The 21,380-nt window shown below is 44.2% G+C and overlaps 1 protein-coding gene and 1 pseudogene across 2 annotated transcripts in view; both read right to left on the reverse strand.

Moving 5' to 3' along the window:
- Nucleotides 1–12,222, reverse strand: part of Smyd3 (SET and MYND domain containing 3) — a 566,094-nt gene extending 553,872 nt beyond the window's left edge. Inside the window, exon 1 of one of the 2 annotated variants that reach the window (NM_027188.4) lies at nt 11,957–12,210. In NM_027188.4, coding sequence (NP_081464.1) covers nt 11,957–12,120 — 164 coding nt within the window. In that variant the 5' untranslated portion in view covers nt 12,121–12,210. Of the gene's footprint in view, nt 1–11,956 lie in introns of both variants that reach the window. The other variant, XM_011238864.2, reaches the window with a different exon arrangement.
- Gm5561 (predicted gene 5561) lies at nt 14,414–15,084 on the reverse strand (annotated as a pseudogene).

The raw sequence follows: 21,380 nt of genomic DNA on the forward strand, positions 1-21,380 counted from the left end.
ACAACCATCCTTAACGAAATCTGATGCCCTCTTCTGGAGTATCTGAGGACAGCTACAGTGTACTTACATATAATAAATAAATAAATAAATACATAAATAAATACATAAATACATAAATAAATAAAAATTTTTAAAAAAACATCCTCAGCTACAGAGTTTGAGACTGACCTTGGGCTACATGAAATCTAGTCTCAAAAATTAAAATAAAATGAATTAAAAATCTAAAACACAAGTGCTAGCTCCAACCTGAGTTGAGCTAGGGTGGGGCCTCACATCTATAAGCCCAGAAATCAAGAGGCTGAAGGTGGAAAGACTGTTTCAAGTCCAAGGTCAGCTTAGAATACAGAATACACAGTGAGTATCAGAGGACCTTGTTGGATAATAGTGCATCTGACTTCATAAGGTCCATCGAGGCTACAGACTGCATCCCCACCTCCGACAAGGAAAAAGAGCACAGGGTGGGGCTGTGGCTCAGTGGCAGTGTTGCCTAACATGCATGAGGCCATGGGTTCAGTCACTGCCACCAGCAACAAACAGTCACACAGAGACACATACAGCTTTCTCTAAATTTATTTAAATGGCCAATTACAGAAAGTGACAAATGCCTTAAAACACAAAAGTACAAAATAGTTTCTTCCAAACCCTCTGAAAAATCACTCTCGAGAAATAATAAGAATTCTGCTGTACCTTCAAGGCCCACTCTAAACACACAAGTACAACTCAAAACCATGCAGAGCCTGCTACCTTTCATTACTTGGTCAGTGCTGTGACTGAGCCTGTGTGTGCTGAGCTCGACCCCTGGGCTACACTCTGAGCGCCAGACATTTTATTACACACACGCACACGCACTGTTCCACAACCTGATTCATCAGTAGTGTGTCAGCCACACCTGTACAAGCAGCTCTGCCTCAGTGTTAACAGTGAAACAGTATTCCATAATCCAAACAAACCGGTTTAACCCGCCTACCAAAATGCTACACTAAATACCATTAAGTATCTGGCCCTCTGGGAAGAACTTTTGTCAAGAACTACAACTTTCATCGCTCAAGTTTCTGTTTAGGTTTTTCAAATCTTTCTGTATATTTTTGTGTTATTTATTTATTTATTTATTTATTTATTTATTTTAGAGATATGGTCTCAACGCTAGCCATCTGACTCCAAGTCAGATAACTACCTGCATCTACATCCCAAGATTAAATAGCTAGTTTTTTTTTTTTTAATTTATTTATTTTTAATGAGTGCTGTCTGCATGTACACCTGCTGGCCAGAAGGGGGCATCAGACCCCTTTATAAATGGGCATGAGCCACAATGTGGTTGCTAGGAATTGAACTCAGATATTCTGGAAGAGCAACCAGTGCTCTAAACCGCTGAGCCATCTCTCCAGCCTGAGTTTTTAATTCTTAAGATAGGTAGATAGGTAGGTTGAGTTTTGACAGGGGAGAATCCCTGTGACAGAATAAAAGTCACATGCCACCAAGCCCAGCTTTTCCTTTCCCTGTTGTCTCCTGCTTCCTTTAATTCTGATTTGTTATTTACTCACTAGGTGTTCAGTCTTACTTTCTTCCTGGTCTGCTTCCCTTACCACCTTCCCCAGGTTCCCACACAGGGAAGGCTAGCATCCAACTCAAACCTGCAGGATTAATCATCTCCACACCCAACCCCCCTCCCCCTCCCCCTCCCCCTCCCCCTCCCCCCACCCCCTCCCCCTCTCCCTCCTCCCCTTCCCCCTCCTCCTCCCCCTGACGTGCACCACGGCTGACTCCTGTGGAATGCTTCATTAAATGCTACCCACTCTGCCTCGGTTTTCTTCCTTTCAAGACAGGATCTCAGCATGGAGGACTCCAGCAATCCTGTCTTCGTCTCCCTCACTCTCACTAAAGCTCTTATGGCTCGGGAGATAACATTTATAGGACAGGAATGGCAGCCCACAACTTTAATCCCAGGTCTCAGGAGGAAGAGGCAGGCAGATCTCTGAGAGATCAGGTCCACATAGCAAGTTCCAAGACACCTAAGGCTTCATAAAGAGATCCTATCTCAAAAGTACAAAACAAAAGAAAAAGGACAGTTTGTGTTTATTTCTTTATGAAAACACCTTTTATTTTTATTTATGCATTTGTGACAGCATGGGTGTATACATGCATGTGTGCATGCGCACACAGAAGCCAGAAAGCAGCTTTGGATCACCTGGAGACTGTGGGTGTTACAGGCTGTTGTGTGTTAATCCCATTTGGGTACTGGGAACAAACTCTGGTCTCTACAAGAGGAACAAAGACTCTTCAGTCCAGAGCCATCTCTCTAGCCACAAGAAAACATAGTTTGTAATCCAAGCATGGTAGCATGCATCTGTTATCCCAGAACTTGAAAGGTGGAGTCAGGAGGATCTGAGTTCAAGGCTATCCTCGGCTAGTTAGGAGTTAGAAGACAGCCTGGAGCACATAAAACCCTCCTTCAATAATAAATAAATAGAAAGTTTATTTCAAATTAGTATGTTTTAATAAGTGTTTTGCAATGTATCAGTTTTTATTTCTCTATGCTGTAAATATTAATAGACATAAACAAAACCTCTTACACCAGATATGGTGGTATAGGCGGCCTGGATTGCCAACACTTGGGAGGTGGAAGCAGAATCAGTAGTTCAAAGTCACCCTTGACCACATGGTGATTTCCAAGCCATCCTGGGCCACAGACCTTATCTCAAAATCAAACACTGTGCTCAGCAGCTTTTTTTTTTTACTACTCAGCAGCATCTTCCTACGAAATCTGTTCCAATAAATTTTCCAGCATGTAAAGGGGCTATGTCAAAGGACAGCACACAAGAAGAGCAGCCGCCACCACAGGCATTAGCTGGCTACTGCCATCCCATGAAAGAGGAGAACAAGAACGGCACTGCTCACAGAGATTTCCAATAGCAGTCATAAGTCAAAGCAGCACAGACCGCAGCAGTGGGCAACAGAACAGTGGGAAGAAATCTGATGTCTCCATGGCAGGGGCGAGGAAATACAAACTGACAGCAGGGAGCTGGCTGGTCCTGGGGGTCTCACCATTTGCAAGCCCAGGATTAATTAACTACTGGAGAAGTCCGTAGGACACTGATTTCCAGGCACCATCCTCTACCCCCTGTCCCATGTCCTTCTTGAGCACCCGGAGCAAGCATCGAGCAGTCTGGAAATGGAAAAAAGCTTACTGCCGTGTACAGAGCAGGTCCTCCTGTCTGATAACAATGTCCTCGGCTGTGGCATTCACATGGATCAAATGTTTTCAGGCTCAGAGCTCAGCCACGCGGCCCTTTCCCAAACCACCTTGCTAAAGAAAATAAGCAAAACAACAGGAATTATGACCGTCACCTGCAAGGAAGCCTGGAAGTCATTCGTGTCCACAGTGTCCTTTTCTACCCACTAGTCACCAGTCACTCCATCTCATTCCTTCACAGGTCTCGGACCCCCAGATAAACCCATCAGCCATTACAAGGAATACCCAAGCCATGATTTCAAAACAGCGCTACAAGTATAGCCTATGAAATGATTCTACCAGTCCTCTGCCTTCAGGGCTTCCTTATGGAAAAGGAGTTTATACGAAGTCAGTAACTGGCTTGTGCCCAGCACTAACAAACTTCACAAAATTAGCTATCATATAAACTCAAATGATGTTCAAATGATTTTTTTTTTTTGGTTTTTTTTCGAGACAGGGTTTCTCTGTGTAGCCCCAGCTGTCCTGGAACTCACTCTGTAGACCAGGCTGGCCTCGAACTCAGAAATCCACCTGCCTCTGTCTCCCAAGTGCTGGGATTAAAGGTGTGCACCACCACGCCCGATGTTTCTTTTTTTTTAAGATTTATTTATTTTTTATTATATGTAAGTACACTATAGCTGTCTTCAGACACACCAGAAGAGGGAGTCAGATCTCGTTACGGATGGTTGTAAGCCACCATGTGGTTGCCGGGATTTGAACTCAGGACCTTCAGAAGAGCAGTTGGATGTTCTTACCTGTTGAGCCATCTCACCAGCCCCTGATGTTTCTTTTAAAATAAGTTTTAGATATATTCATTCTATTATTTAAGTTTTTCCAGCAGCGGCCGCCTTTCTTGGGGCTCTGTCGTACCCTCTCAAGAGTTCCCAGAATTCCAAACATAAACTATCCTCAGTTGGCAATATCATACCCCTGCTAGAGCATGAGGCAAATCATAGTCACCTGCTGTGGACAATTTGAAGCAGCCCTATATCCCACACCTGGGATTTGAAATGAAAACATATTCACATAACATTTCTGTGTGTGTGTGTGTGTGTGTGTGTGTGTGTGTGTTTTAATTCTCAGTAGTTTTCCATACAAATATGGATTTGTACCTGGTGAAGAGAGTCAGAAACCCTGGAAGTGAGTTACAGGGAGTTGCAAGCTGCTCCATCGGTCTGAGAACCAAACCCAGGTCCTCTGCAGGAGCAACCAGTGATCTCAATCAATGAGCAGTCACTGCACGCTCTGAATGTCTTTTACTCATTAGGAGTCAGGGGCACCAGGTTTCACGATTTCCACTCGGGGTAGCAAGCCAGTGTGAGAATTGACCTTTGCTAAACTAAACTATTCATTACAATACCTACCTTTCTTGGTAACTTAATTTAGAAAATTCACCCAACACCTCGATCTCTCAGATGTGTGATCATTTCAAAAATTGTTCCCCTCTAACTGTTATGCATGCCCCTAAGACATATAATGCTAAGCAGATTAGCACTTCAAGTCAATCCATTCTGTGACCATTTGTAACTGTCAATATCAAATCTTCAATAAAGTATGGTGGTTTGGATGCGAATACCCGCCCTCCACCGCCATGGGCTCATACACTCACGTACTTAGTCTCAGGATGATGAACTGTTTGTGGAGGACTAGGAGGAGTGGCCTTGTTGAAGGAGGTGTGTCACTGGAGAGGGGCTTTGTCTATCTGTCTCTGCTCACTGCCTTCCTCCTCCCCTCTGTCCCATCCCCCCGCCCCCCATCCCTCCCTTCTTGGCCTGCTGCCTACAGATCAGGATGTAAACCTGTCCGCTACAGCTACAGGGCCATGCCTGCCTGCTTTTCGCCATGATCATGGACCAGCGCTCTGAAACTGTAAGCAAGCCCCAATTAACTGCTTCCTTGTGTGAGTTATCTTGCTCTTGGTATCGCCTCACAGCAACCGAACAAAAACTAGGCAAGGAAAAACAAAGACCACCAAGCTCAGAAGAGAAGGCTGTTGAGGCTGACTCCTATAATCACAATCACGGCGTTGGGGTCAGATGAGGCAGGCCTTCCGGGAGGTCAAGGTCAGCTACAGGATATCTGGAGTTCCAGACTAGCCTGAGTTGAACAGCTTAACTGGTTAAGTGCTTGCCTTGCAAGTGTAAAGAGCTAAGATCAGTCCCTGAGGACCTACCTATACAGAAGCCAGGAATGATGCACATTCTTGTTATCTCAGAGCAAGAGAAGTAGCTAGGGAGCCTAGTCTACTTGGTAAGTCCAGGGCCTGTGAAAGACCCTATCACTCACTCACTCACTCACTCACTCAATCAATCAATCAATGGCAGTGCCTGAGATACTGCCACTCGAAGTTGTCGAGTTGTCTTCTGGCATCCACACACATGTGTACATACATCCATAAACATGTACACACACAAAATAAATAAATATATACATATATATACATGTGTGTATACATACACATACATATGTGTGCGTATATGTGTGTGTATATATATATGTGCATGCATACATACATACATATATTTTTTTGAAGGGCCTTTAGCCAGGCACAGTGGCACATCCCTATAATCCTAGGACTCAGGAGGTAGAAGGCAGAGGGAGGAAGACCAGAAGTCAAATGCCACTCTTGGCTATACAATTCAGGTCAGTCCGGGTGACACGAGACCTGTCCTAAACAACTAAAAGGACCTTTAACTGTGTAATTCCACCACATTCATAACCTACTCTTTTCCTCCTGGCCTCATCCCCAGCTCAGAGGCTGTAACCATCCTGTGGGCTCTTATTTACAGCCTAGCCTCAAGTTCCTTCTGCTCTCCCCACCCATCACAGCTACCCAACATCTGGGTCAATCCAGCCAGCAGCTGCCAACTGCGGCAGAATGAAAAGCACTGCACTAGGAAGTGTTCAGAGGTTAAACAACAGGTTTTAACTGGTCCTGCCACACTCTACATGAAGCCCACGTTTCAGCAGGCGATTCCCTCTTCTTTCCTAGAAAACTATTTTGAACCTTCTAAGTCTGAGTCACTTAGCAACCACTTCCTTGGCTGTCTCACACCTTTTTTAAAAAAAAAATTTAAATGCATTTATGCGGAGGGGGGATTGCCTGCACGTATGTCTATGTATCACATTAAAAGTATTTATGTGGGGAGCCGGGGGAGGGAGTTGCCTACACATATGTCTGTATATCACATGCACACGTCAAGTGCCCCTGCAGAAGCCAGGATGGTATTGGATTCCCTGGGCCCAGAGTTACTGTTGTGAGCTGTCTCATGGGAGCTGAGAATCAAACCGGGACTCTCTCAAAGAGTAGCCGGCACCCTTAACCACTGAGCCATTTCTCTAGCAATGAAAGTAATGCTTGTTTCAATGTTCTGGTTTTGTGTGTTTGTTTTTTGTAATCTCTCTCCTGAATATGATGTGGTGTGTTCTAGAACTCATGGGGTCTCACTATGGCTGGCTTAGAATGTGCTACATAGACCAGGCTAGCCTTGAACTCAGAGATCTACCTGCCTCTGTCTCCTGAATGCTGGGATTAAAGGCATGTGCCAATGAACTGGATTTTAATCACTGCTGCTGCCTGCTCTCACACCACATCTCACCACACCACACAGAGCTGTTTGCCCTTGCCTGCAGTCTAGGTCCAGAAAGACTTCACTATCTTACTAGACCATCGTCCTGCAGTGCCATTATGGCGAAGACATATACATTTCAACTCAAACGTGGTGACCTTGTGTTCTTGCTGGACTGGTGCCATCTTGTCTCTTGGGACATCATTTTGCTCCCATCCCTGGTGTCCACAGTCCTGACTTAAGGGTCCCCATCACACAGTCCCTTGTCCTGATGCCTGCTCTTCCCTCGGTCACTAACCTCCTCCATCCATCTCACTGAGAGCATTTCAGAATCCCTTGCCCCAGAGGCTCCCCTGTGTAGCCACTGCCTTCTACCACTGTTGGGCTATGGCAAGCAGAGTTTCTCTTCTCATGACACTAAATTATAGTGCTGGGGGTGAGGGAGTGTGGCTTGGTGGTAGACTGTTTGCCTAGCATGTGTAAAGCCCTGGGTTCTATCCCCAGCACTACAAAAAAAAAAAAAAGGAAAAAAGATCCCAAATAAAGAGGAGAAAGTATAGAGATGAAGACCCAAACTGTACCATTATTATCTGTCCCTCAGTCCATTTAACACACCCCCATAACCACAGAATGTCAGCCAGAGGAGACCACTTGGAGCATGTAACTCCGACAACATGGTCATTCTCTACATTCGCACACTTCTCTCCACAATCCACAAAGGCAGGAAGACCTTCCCACTTCCAAGTCCTACTTCCCTCCTGAAAGGCACAAAGCTCCAACCCTTAGTAACACATGAAATGCTCTTTGACTTATAGAAGGAACTATCATTAGAGTTTGTCCACAGTCAGTATTGATAGAGCAGCAGGCAACATGGCCCTTTCTAAACCATCCCCCAAATACTGGCCCTTTACAGCATAAACAATTTCCATCTGCGGTGTGCCTTGTAAGCTAGAATAGAAAGGTTAGACTTTGGTCAGTACCATGGTAAGGAGACTTACAAATGCAAGGTGATACAGTCAAGAGTTAGTTTTATATTTTCACTTGTGTGTAGCACCTATGTGTACGTGTGCCTTGTGTGATAACATTTTCACTTATGTGTACCTATGTGTATGTGTGTCTCGTGTGAACAGATACCTGCAGAGAGCTGAAGACATGAATTCTTGGAGCTGGAATTACAAGTGATTGTGAGCCAAACGACAAAGATGCTAGGGATCAAATCTGGGTCCCCTGGAAGAGCAGAAAGTACTCTTTACCTCTGGGTTCTTTCTCCAGACCCCACAGTGAAATTTCACATGCTGCATTTAACCAACATAAGCTGAAAGTAAACAAAACTCATTGTACAATCAATCTTTTGTATCAGCAGCAAACTAAAAATGTGTACGACAGCAGGGAAAACAGTATACATGATTGCAAGTCACAAGTTTATCTTTTTCTTTCAAGTTGCTAGGCAATCGCTACCTCAGAGCCATAGCCTCAGCCTCTTTATTGTCTTTTCCATTCACTACATGAAAAGCCAGAAGCCATTCCTTAAAGGAGAAGAACAAGAGATACTAGGAAACATATTCAAGTTTGAGGTCAGCCTGGTGTACAGAGTGAGTTCCAGGACAGCCAGGACTACACAGAAAAACACTGTCTTGACAAATAAAGCAAACAAAGAAAGTGTCAGACACACTAGAACATGCCTATAATTCCAGCACTCGGGAGTTAGAAGCAAGATAAGGAGCCGAAGTCATCTATCCTCAGCTACATAGCTAACAACAAGCCATAGTGCGCTATCAGAAAACTTTGTCTAAAAATAAACAAACAGATAGACTTATAAATACTTAAATAAGACAGATAGACTTATAAATTAGTGCTAACCAAAGCACTAATCAAATGCAAAAAAAAAAGCAAATAGAACCTGGTAACCATTTGTTCTATTTTTATCCCTTCCCCATAAATGTTGCAAAGTCCATGTTTTTGTTGTTTTTGTTGTTGTTGTGGTTGGTTTGGTTTGGGTTGGGTTTTTTTTTTTTTTTTTTTTTTTGGTTTTTCGAGACAGGGTTTCTCTGTGTAGCCCTGGCTGTCCTGGAACTCACTTTGTAGACCAGGCTGACCTCGAACTCAGAAATCCGCCTGCCTCTGCTTCCCGAGTGCTGGGATTAAAGGCATGCGCCACAATGCCCAGCTCAAAGTCCATGTTTTATTAGGTAATTATATAATAGTCAAATAAAAGACAGAAAGGTTGGGGGCTGGAGAGATGGCTCAGGGGTTAAGAGCACTGACTGCTCTTCCGAAGGTCCTAAATTCAATCCCAGCAACCACAAGGTGGCTCACAACCATCCATAATGATATCTGCTACAGTACACTCACATTAAATAAATAAATAAATCTTTGGACCAGAGCAAGCGGGACCAGAATTAGAAGAAAAAGTGTCTGAAAACAGCTACAGTGTACTTACATATAATAAATAAATAAATCTTTAAAAAAAGACAGAAAGGTTAACAGAACATGGTAGCAAACGCCTTTAATCCCAGCATTTAGGAGACAGAGACAAGTGGATCTCTGAATTTGAAGCCAGCCTGGTGTACATAGTGAGTTCAGAGCAAATAGTGAGACACTGTCTCAAAAAAAAAAAGAAAAAGAAAAAGAAAAAAAGTTTGCAAAATAATCCTGCCAGACACTCATATTACAAAATGAGAGCTATGTCTGCTCTGCATTAGAACACAAAAACTCAACAATACAACACCTTCTTCTCACTTTATAAGTGATGGTGAATAATAAACAAACAAACAAACTCCACGTACAAGAAGAAGAACAGGAAAATGTATTCCACAATGATGCACATCATTACTGATGGGAAACCACATTAAGAATGTACCAGCATTTCACTAATACAGTTTTCAGGCTGCAATGATTCTCAACTAGGCAGCTCAGAGCCCTACAACCATAGAAACGAGTGTGTTCTGTGAAGGGCTTGCTATTATAACGCAAGTGAATTCCAGCATACATACAGCGTGACAACCCAAAGCAAACACAAATCAACTGTTTTGTGTAAAGAACGAATAAGCAAGTATCTGTTAGCCAGCCTGAAGGATGCACTTGTTTGGATTCCTGGCATTTGTTTATAACCCTGAGAGGTGAGGGCTGCCTCCTACCTTTTAGCCAAAAAGAACAATCCTTTCTCACCTGTCAGTTAAGGTAAGCAGTGGCCTGTGCTCGGCTAATCCAAGAAAGAGAGCAATTAGCTTCCCAAAGAGCACAGCAGAGTCCCTCGTCCAGGGTGCTACCAACAGGATGCGGCCCAGACTACAGCCCGACCACTACAGGGCAGTTCTGATTTGGTTCCTGTTCATCTTCACATCCAGGTTTCTCCCACCCTTAAAGCAAAGCTGAGAGTTCCCCAACAACCTTTCAAGAATTTTTTTTTTTTTTTTTTTTTTGGTTCTTGAATCACCATGGTTCTCGAAAGAAAAATGATAAAAGTCAGGCTCATTGTGTACTTTATTCTGGAAAATGGGAGATTCTTTCTAACGTATGACTCAAAATCAGCTCCAAGACAATATTTGTACAGAACTCCAGTACTTCATAAAATATATATATATATATATATATATATATATATATATATATAGCAAAATTTTTAAAAAGAACATCTCAGCCAGGTGTGGTGGTGCATGCCTTTAATCCCAGCACTCAGGAGGCAGAGGCAGGCAGATTTCTGTCTCGAAAAACAAAAACAAACAAACAAAAAAGAACATCTCAGGTTGAAGAGATGGTTCAGTGGTTAAGAGCACTGGCTGCCCTTCCAGAGCACCTGGGTTCAAAAGACAATCTCTGATCATTCCATTACTAATTTGTCATTGTTTATGATTAAATGCACCTGCTCTACCCACTGAGCAACACAGCCTTCAAACTATGTCTGCAAGGAGGCTTACATCATCTTTACCACTTAATGCTTTAGGACTTAAGCAGTAAGCTCTCTGCCATGGGGTGAGGTACATCTACACTCTAAATAGCCTACAAAGTATGTAACACAATGAAGGAAGAGTCCTGCTTTCTCCAATTAGTCTGTGAGAAGGGGGTTCGTGGCATTCGAGGCCGAGTTGTGAAGGGAGTGAATTGCTTTAACCCCACAAACTTCCCGCTGCTCTTTCAGCAACAAATCGCGTGCAGGTGTGTGCATGTCATTTCGATCACCACTTGAGAAGATAACAGATAACATTATTATTTGCTAACTTTAAAATGCAAAGCGAAGTCTTCAGTTATAAACTAAACAAGAATATTGTGGAAGCCGGGCGTTGGTAACAGCAAGACTTTGGGACGCAGAGAAGGCCAGCCTAGTCTACAGAGCAGCTACAGAGAAACCCTGTCTGAGGGGGCGGGGACTGAGGAGGGAGGAGAGGGGAGCGAGGGGAGTATCCTGGAATGTATAGTAAAGCTAGACTCCCCACCTCTACCCACCCCAAACACAGAGGGATGGGTCTGGAACCTACCTACCTCAGAGTCCTTATCCCAGTGCATGGTGGGAACCCGATGTGTGCGGACGGAAGTGTATATGTTACACAACTCTATAAACAGTAAAGCACCCTCCGCTGACACCGTGCTTCCAGACTTCGAAACACTGTCACATAAACTGTTGCATCTACACAGAGGTGGTGAGTTACATTTGTCCGCACAATCTCTAGAGGGCAAAGCACACCGCGAGTCCTACGCTCCTAGAGTAGACTGTTTGCATCTCTTATTTTGCTCTTTTGTTACACGGTTAATTCTCATTTGCTCCAGTCCTTAGGGATGTCTCATTCATCTTCCTAAACCCAAGCCACGTAAAATCCAGACCAGCAAAGTACAACATAAACACCAGGCTTCTCGCTCCTCCCGCAAGACAGGTCAGGTGGGGCCTCAGTTCTGATCCTGACGTACACACCCCTACTCCTTCCCAGACTCACACCCCCCTGCCACTTCTGATTTCCACAACCAATGAAGCTCGTTGCACAGGCTTTGAATATTTTTGTTCCCCAGCAAAATTATCTGCCCGACGCTTCCCCTTCATCTGCACCACTGCCTCCCCCAATTCCCACCGCAGCCTAGGGTGCTGCAGACACCCCACAGAGCTGTGCCCTCGAGGCCCACCCCCACCCGCAGAGCCACGCGCCCCGGGCTCAGGTTCCGTACGTACCCCAGTAGGCAGCGATCACAGACTACGCCACGACTCCCCTTGCACACAGTGTAAGCCAAGGGGTCGGAGCGGAAGAGCAGCTCCCCGGGGCGCAGTGGAGCCACAGCACGCAGCCCGTTTCCCCGGTTGGCAGTCGTGAACTTTTCCACCTTCAGTGCCTCCATCCTTCCTCAGATCCACACCTCAGATCCGAACTGCGTCCCTCAGCTTGAGTCTCGTGTTTTCTGACTGCGCGCCTGCGTCCTGCGCTTGCGTACACCAGGGGGCGGAGACGAGCGCGCAGGTCCTGTGAGCATGCGCAGGAGGACCTACTACAGCTCGGGATGGGGTGGTGTATTTCCTCCTGTATTTTATTCCGCGCTTTTTTTTTTCTTTTTCTTTTTCTTTTTCTTTTTGAGACGGAGTCTCACTATGTGTAGCAAAGACTGATCTGGAGCTCTCTTGATAGACCAAGGAACCTCTCTATTTAGACCTCGAACTCACAGGATTCTGCCCGCCTCAGCCTCCTCAGTTCTGGAATTCAAGGTGTGCTCCACCACGCCCAGCTTATTATGCAAATTTTAATGCATAGTGAAAAAAAAAATGGTAAGAGCCCATGAGTGGTGGCACACACCTTTAACCTCTGCACTGGGGAGGCAGAGGCAGGAAGACCTCTGAGTTTAAAGCCAGCGTGGTTTATAGAGTGAGTTTCAGGACAGCCAAGGCTATACAACAGAGAAGCCCTGTATCAAAAAAAAAAAAAAAAAAAAAAAAAGGGCAGTGGTTATCTGTATATTCAGCATCTAGATCGAAAAATTCTTAACATCTGCAGGGTTTTTTTTTAAGATTTATTTACTGTTATATGTAAGTGCACTATAGCTGTCTTCAGACTCACCAGAAAGGGCATCAGATCTCATTACAGATCTGTGGTGAGCAATCATGTGGTTTCTGGGATTTGAACTCAGGACCTTCAGAAGAGCAGTCAGTGCTCTTAACCACTGAGCCATCTCTCCAGCCCAGCATCTGCAGTTTTGGATCACACCTTCTGTATATCTATCTATATGCCTATATTTTTTTATAAACCGTTTTAGAGTTATGTTTGTTGAACCCTTTGAAATAATGTTGCAGTCAGGTCTTGAACTCAGAAACCCTTTATTCTCTTCCTCCTGAGTTCTTGGATTATGGATATACAAGCAAAGGATTATGGGTATACAATGAACAAGCAAAGGAGTAGGCACAAGACTGCCTAGGAGGGTCAGCATGATCAACCAGTTCTGATGCTCAGACTCAGCTATATGAGACCTATATCAGACCACACAAAGCTTTTTAAAGACAGCGTCTATTGTGTATCTCTGGCTGTCCTGGAACTCTCTGTGTAGATCAGGCTGGCCTTGAACTCATAGACATCCTGCCTCTGCCTTTCCTGTATACACGTCTGTGTGCCTTCTGGGAACCCCAGCAAACACACAAGTGGAAGACTAGCCTCAGTAACAGAGAAATCCTGCTTAAAACATCTTTTTCTATGAGTGATTTCTTACTTCAATCCAAATATTTTGTTGGTTTGTGACCATGCCTCACAATTTCGCCCTGGCTGACCTGAAAAATCTCTGTGTAAAGCAGGCTGGCTTGGAATTCGGAGATCTGCCTGCCTCTACCTCTCTGCCCCACCCACCAACCCTGTCCCTAATCCTGCCCCTTGCCCCACCCCTGCCTCTCTGCCTCTGCCCCTGCCCCTTCCTGTAACTTTAATTTTTTTTTGTTTTGTTTTGTTTTTTTTTTTTTTTTTTTTCGAGACAGGGTTTCTCTGTGTAGCCCTGGCTGTCCTGGAACTCACTTTGTAGACTAGGCTGGCCTTGAACTCAGAAATCCACCTGCCTCAGCCTCCCGAGTGCTGGGATTAAAGGCGTGCGTCACTACTGCCTGTAATTTTTTTTTAAAGTCTATATTTAATGATGTTTTTAAAATGTTTTAACCTCTCTTGAAGCCCACCACCTACTTGAGGTAATGGGAAAGAAAGGATACAGCGGAAGTGAGCCAGTTTAGATTTTTTTTTCTTTTTTTAGTAAATCTTATTTATGTTGTCAGGAAATCAGTAGGTTAGTTTATAGGCATCAGTATCGACAGCTCAATCATAAGCACTTTATGGATATATTAGTAGTCTAGTTAGGTAGAGTCAGGACGGTAAATATGAATCAGCAGCAATGGCACTATCTAGTAGAGGCAGTCAGGCCTCAGCCTACTCAAGAGTCAGTAGGAGGGACCCAGACTGACGTCAGCAAAGCGTTCCTTCAGGAGTCTACCTTAGCCTTTCATCTGTGTCCACTTCAGGAAAACACTCCTTCACAGGTTTCTGCCAGCAAAACACCATCCAACACAACTGACTTTCAAAAGAACCCTTAAGTTTCCACTTCCTGCCCCTGCCCCTGCCCCTGCACCTGCCTCCATCAAAGGCATGTGCCATCACACCCAGAAATATTCTTTTTTTTTTTTAACAGATCTTGCCTGAGTTTATTTGTAAGAACAGCATAGGACACTGGTCATCTGCAAATAGTGTGTGGGGAGGTGTGTCACAGCAGTCCGTCTGTCTTCACACTGGCAGGAGCCTTTTCTATGGGGCCTTCACAGGGGCCTGGGCACCTTTGGGGGCCTGAGCACCTTTGGGAGCCTGGGCTGGAGCTGAAGCCTGGGCCTTAGCTGGCGCTTTGGCCCCTGCCTTGGTTTGGACCTTAGGCTTCGGTTGGCAGAGCCTCTGACCCTTGGCCATGTAGCTTCGAATCCGCTTCCCAAGCTTAGGGTGAGCGATGAAAGCCAGCCGCTTGAGTTTGGGGCCTTTTGGCATCTTGGGCTTGATGGCCTGAAGCTTCACCAGGACCTTGATGGCCTCTGCGCGCGCACTCACTGCCTTTGCATTGTTGGCCTGCATCTTCTTCAGGCCTTTCTTGTTGTGCTTCTTGGCAAAACGCATGTTTCTCAGGAACTTGGGGTCAACCCCCTTAAGAGATTCGTATCTTTGCGACCGGGGTTCCTTGATGCCATTTCTGTGCCATTTGCGGGACTGGTTGTGTGTGGTGTGGTTCTTGGACTTGGCCATGTCTGCACGGTATCCCGCGGCTCCCGCAGCACCTGAGACCGGAAGAGAAAACCAGAAATATTCTTATAAGAGTAATTATTAACTTTACTATTGAGTTTATTGAGTTAGTGTGTGTCTGTGATACATGTCCATGAGTGTGAGTGAATGTGTGCCTCCCTGTGGGCGTAGACGTTAGAAGACAGTGCTGTGGAAAGGTTCTCTCTCCACCTTTTTTTTAAAGATTTATTTATTTATTATATGTAAGTACACTGTAGCTGTTTTCAGACACCCCAGAAGAAGGCATCAGATGTCATTATGGATGGTTGTGAGCCATCATGTGGTTGCTGGGATTTGAATTCAGGACCTTCAGAAGAGCAGTCAGTGCTCTTAACCGCGAGCCATCTCTCCAATCCCTCTCCACTTTTATGTGACTTGCAGAGCAAGCCTTTCACCCCCTAAACTATCTCACCAGCCTTTCCCCGTCTCACTTAAGTGTGTACCCACTGTTTTGTCACAACTTGCATTGTTTCATTGTGTTGTGCTTGGTGCTGGAAATAGAGCCGGGACTTTGTGTGTCCTGAGCTCAATTTGTGATGAGGCATTCACTACAAATTCTTTAAAGTTACTCTGTGAGAGCTCTCTCTCTCTCACTCAATCTCTCTCTCTCTCTCTCTCTCTCTCTCTCTCTCTCTCTCTCTCTCTCTCTCTGTGTGTGTGTGTGTGTGTGTGTGTGTGTGTGTGTGTGTCTGGCTGTCTGGCTGTCTGGCTGTCTGGCTGTCTGGCTGTCTGGCTTCAGACTCACAGAGATCAACCTGCCTCTGCCTTCTGAGGCCTGGGATTAAAAGTGTGAGCCACCACCACCTGGGCAACTTCTTTAAACACAATGTTGAAAGGGAGACCCTATCATCTCACCTTTAAAATCATCTACATGTCTGCGCCCTAGATTGGAGAGGAAAGCATCCCCCATGATACTTCAACAACATGGCTGTGTAAACAAGACCCGATGGAGTCCTGGCAGGGTCCAGCAGACATGACAACATGGTTTATCTCACATCCACTTTTTCATGCTCAACGTGAATTCTCTTCACATTGCAACATTCACTTTCACACTCGAACCTGTAGTCACTATTTTGGAGCCTTTTTATGCTGTGGGTTGAGCTCAGAGCCTTGTGCATGCTGGGCACAGCTGCTCTACACTGATTGACATGTCCAGCCCACGGATTCTTTTACTTACAACAGTCTCATGACACCAGAGAAATAAAGGGAGGACTCGAGTGTTCATAGCACAGCGGTTTATTCACAATTGCAAAAAGTAGGAATAACCAAGTTTGTGGTACCTGGGTACATGTGGTGCATGAGTGTGCAAGAATATTCTTCTGCCATTAAAGGGAATGACATTCTGAGCTGGTAAGATGAAGTGTTAGCGGCCATTTCTGACCACCTTGGTTGGTACATGTAATTTTGAGAGAGACAGAGAGAGACATGGGGGAGAGAGAACTGACTTGGCCAGTTGGTCCTATGGACCCCACACAGTCTCTTTTTCACTCAAAAATGAATAAATAAATATAATGCAAAATGTAAGTGATGAAATTCTTTTGTTTTGTTTTGTTTTGTTTTTGTCTTTTTCGAGACAGGGTTTCTCTGTATAGCCCTGGCTGTACTAGAACTCACTTTGTAGACCAGGCTGGCCTCGAACTCAGAAATCCACCTGCCTCTGCCTCTGCCTCCCGAGTGCTGGGATTAAAGGCGTGCACCACCACGCCCGGCTAAATGATGAAATTCTAACACATGAAACACGTAGGGTGAGTTACATCAGATGCAAAAGGACGAACATGAAGGACCAGGCCAGACAAATAGCACATAGGGAGGGAAATCAGTAAGTGGGAATAGAGTTTCCATCTGGAAAAATGACAATGTTAGGGAAATACACGGTGGTAGCAGAAGTACAATGATGATTAGAACACTAAATATTTCCCTGGAAAGATGGCTCAGAAGGTCAAGGCACTTGCCACCAAGCATGATGATCTGTGGGTTCAACCCATTGAGTACAAGAAAAGAGTCCAGTCTACTCTTAGAGCTTGACCTTTGACACCAGGTACATGTGTCCATGCAGGCACGCATGCGTACACACAAATTAAATAGACACATAAATGTAGTTTCTAAAGTTCATTTTTAATTATATTTTAATTTTCTTTATTATTTTGTACACATGTGTATTATACATGTTGTTTCCTTCCACTCCGGAATCCTGGGATGGAATTCAGATTGTGTGATTTGGTTTTTTTTTTAAGATTTATTTATTTATTATATATAAGTACACTGTAACTGTCTTCAGACACACCAGAAGAGGGGATCAGATCTTGTTACAGATGGTTGTGAGCCACTATGTGGTTGCTGGGATTTGAACTCTGGACCTTCGGAAGAGCAGTCGGGTGCTCTTACCCACTGAGCCATCTCACCGGCCCCAGACTGTGTGATTTGTAAGGCAAGCCCCTTTACCAGATGAACCATGCTGTTGACCGAAAAATATTAAACATTTGAGAGCTGGGGAGATGTCTCAGATGATAAAATGCTTGCCAAGTAAGCGTGAAGACTTGAGTTCAGATTCCCAATACCCAACCAAAAAGAGCCAGGCACAGTTACACAGGCCAATGTTGGGGAGGAAGAAGCTGGTAGATCCCCACCCCCCCACCCCCAAATAAGATGGGGAAATATTGAGGCAGATACCCACATTGATCTCTTACCCACATTGATCTCTAGCCTGCACACAAACACACACTCAAGTATACATATCTATGTGCACATGTGTGCACAAACACATAAGATATGTAGGTAAAAATATGCAAAAATTAATGCTTCCTTGCCCATCTCCGTCATTCTCACTTGCTCGCTTTTAACGACCTGGTGGGAATCACTGGAGCATGGGATGATTAAACCTCAGTTCCCATAAACCCTAATTGTAAGGTGAATACACTATTTTATTAGCAAGAGGTAAATTAAACAGTGGCTATAAATGTTTGCTATAACCTCGGTCAGCAGTCTGAGTAATAAACTGAGCAAACAGTTAGCCAAGAATTGCTGAACTGTTTCAAAAACTCTCTGAGATGCCTTACCAATGATGTAGTATATATTCACTGCACATGGAACTCAAAATTCTCCATCTTCTAATAAATTTAACATCCAGTTTTGTGGCTTGAAGGTCATCAGTCACAGACATCACTTCAGGAGCGTGCGGGTTTCAGCAACTCTTCTCTCTCCCCTTTTTTCCTACTTTTACATTTTTTTAAATTTAATTTACCCTTATCAATGTTATGAGGAATATTTTGCCAATATACATAAATGTGTATGTGCCGTGTGTGCAGAGCCTTCTAAGACACCTATCTTGTTGATATTACACGTATGAGCCAATGCTCATGGCTGCATCATTTATTTTCTTACTGCAAAATTATAAGTAGTCCCCAAGCAAAAGTATTATTGAATGTTCCTGAAGGAGACTCATCCTGGAATGTGAAGGACTTTAGTTCTCTTCTTAGTCTTTCAGCACTTAGTCTTCAATCCTATCTAGAAGAGAACTGTGTGGGCAGCTATTTCGTTTTCCTAGGTAAAACTTTTTTTTTTTTAAAGCTGGACAGTATGGGCTTAGATTTTTTTCAAAAATTATTTTACTTAGGTTCTTTAACGCTTCAACTTCCCTTCTAGTCCACAAAAAGGGTTAATAGGAAACAGAGTTCGTGGATCTGTTTAGAGGTAGTTCTTAGGGGCAATTCCAGTCTTTGTTGCCAGGATATCAGCAGTCCAGTCTAAAACATCAAACATGAATCAACAGCAGCAGTCCAGTCCAGTTGTCAAACACCAAACCTAAATGAGTGGCAGCAGCTCAAACCAGAAGAAACTACAAGGCTCTGCTAAGTCTGCAGGAGTTGGTAGAAGTGGCCAGAAGTAGCCAGAATACCACAAGAAGTTCTCTATGAAGTTGGAACAAAGGAAGATCAGCAAAGACCAGCAAAGTGTTGCAAGGCAAGCCAGTGCAAGAGCATCATTCGCTGTCTGTTGGGTTCTACTCATACTCTTTCCAGACATCATGTTTCCTCTCAAGTGTCTGCCTCAGCAAAACATCCTCTCATAAGACAGCTTCCAAAAAAATATCACATGGCACAATTGAGTGTCCAAAAAAACCAGAGATTTCCACTTCAGGACAGTGGTGGCACAATCCATTAATCCCAAAACTTGGGATGCAGAGGCAAGCCAGCCTGGTCTACACAGTGAGTTGCAGGATAGCCAGGGCTACACAGAGAAATCCTGTCTCGGATAAACAAAACAAAAACAAACAAACCATAAAAATATAGCAAAAAGAATTGATGAAAGGATGGTGTGGTGGTTTGAATAGGTTTGGCCCACAGAGACTCGTGTTTGAATGCTTGGCCCATAGGGAGTGGCATTGTTAGGAGATGTGGTCTCTTTGATGAAAGTGTGGGGGCAGACTTAAGGTTATATATTGTGGTGATTTGAATATTCTTGACCCATTGAAGTGGCACTATTACGAGGTGTGACCTTGTTGGATTAGGTGTGGCCTTATTGGATGGGCTTTGAGAGTCCCTTCTATGCTCAAGTTCCACCTGGTGCAGAAGAAGCCCTCCTGCTGACTGCCTGTGAAAGTCAATCTTAAAACCTTAAAAGGGTTAATGGTATGTGGTGGTTTGAATAAGATGGCCCCCTTAGGCTCATGATTGAATGCTTTGTCATCAGGGAATGGCATTGAGAAGGATTCAGAGGTATGGCCATGTTGGAGGAAGTAGGGCTGGGCTTTAAGGTTTCAAAAGCCTAAGCCAGACCCAGTGGCTTTCTGTCTGCTGCCTGTGGTCATAGATGTAGAACTCTCAGCTACCTCTCCAACACCATGTCTGCCTGCATGCCACCATGCTGAAAATGAACTAAACTAAAACTGTAAGCCAGACCCGATTAAATGCTTTCTCTTAGAAGAGTTGCTGTGGTCATGGTATCTCTACACAACAATAGAACACTAAGAGATGGTGGAATCAGATTTCCCGACGTTTAGAATTGTTGTTTGCTCACAGTCAACTATTGGATGGATCACAGGGCCCCCAATGGAGGAGCTAGAGAAAGTACCCAAGGAGCTAAAGGGATCTGCAACCCTATAGGTAGAACAACATTATGAACTAACCAGTACCCCGGAGCTCTTGTCTCTAGCTGCATACGTATCAAAAGATGGCCTAGTCGGCCATCACTGGAAAGAGAGGCCCACTGGACAGGCAAACTTTATATGCCCCAGTACAGGGGAACGCCAGGGCCAAAAAATGGGAATGGGTGGGTAGGGGAGGTGGGGGTGTGGGAGGCTTTTGGAATAGCATTGGAAATGTAATTGAGGAAAATATGTAATAAAAAAAATTAAAAAAAAAAGAATTGTTGTTTGTCAAGAACTGTTGGTTGCTACATAGACTTCTTGTGTAGACCATGCCTGCCAGGAACTCAAGGAGATCCTCCAGTCTTTGCCCTGCAAGTACTGGATTAGAGCATGCCTTTCAAGGACCACATAATTCTTGATTGATCCCAGTGCTAAGATTCAGGAAACCTCAGTGGTCCAGGAAATAGTAATGGTGTTCATAGATTACTACTATCACAAGGTGTAACTGAGTTAAGCTCAGGCAAGCCTGGTGTTGATCAAACAATTGATCAAGAATATATGGAAAAAACAGATTATAAAAATAGTAGAAATATTAAATGTGGCAGAGATAAAATATATTATATAGGTAAATGGTCACTGACTCTGGGTTGGTCTTGGGGCTTTAATCTGAGCATTAGAAAGGATGAGGCAAGTGGGTCTCCATGAGTTTGAGGTCATCTCAGTTCTAGGCTAGCCAGGACTACTATAGTGAGATCTGACTCAAAATCAAACAAACAAAATACAAAAGTGGAAGTAGTCAGGAATGAAGAGCCAGCACATCCCTGCCTCATGTTAAAGTGTCCCTGTCCTGAATCAGGCTGGGTCCCTGGGTCAGGCTGACAAATATAAAAGAGAACATCCAAGGTTATTAAAAACACTGCGCTCTAGAGAACAGCTAGAGTGCAGAGCATTTCCAAAAGAGGTAACTTGTTCATCATGATATAAAAATGGCAGCAATGGGAACCAGAGGTCAGAAAGTTGTCCATGTACAGAAGAACCCTGTGCCTGGAAATCTATGGAAACTATGGAAATCTATAGAAAATTATGAAAACTCCAGGACTGCCTACTCCAGCAGGGCTTCCCTCCTCATTTATGGGTGTTGTAAGTGCCTGGTCTAATCCTGCTAGCTTGCTTGCTTCCCCAATCAGGATGTTCCACATGCTCAGTTTGAAGATGCTTTTTTTTTGTTTTTT

Source organism: Mus musculus, chromosome 1 (assembly GCF_000001635.26).
Source record: "Mus musculus strain C57BL/6J chromosome 1, GRCm38.p6 C57BL/6J".
NCBI lineage: Eukaryota > Metazoa > Chordata > Mammalia > Rodentia > Muridae > Mus > Mus musculus.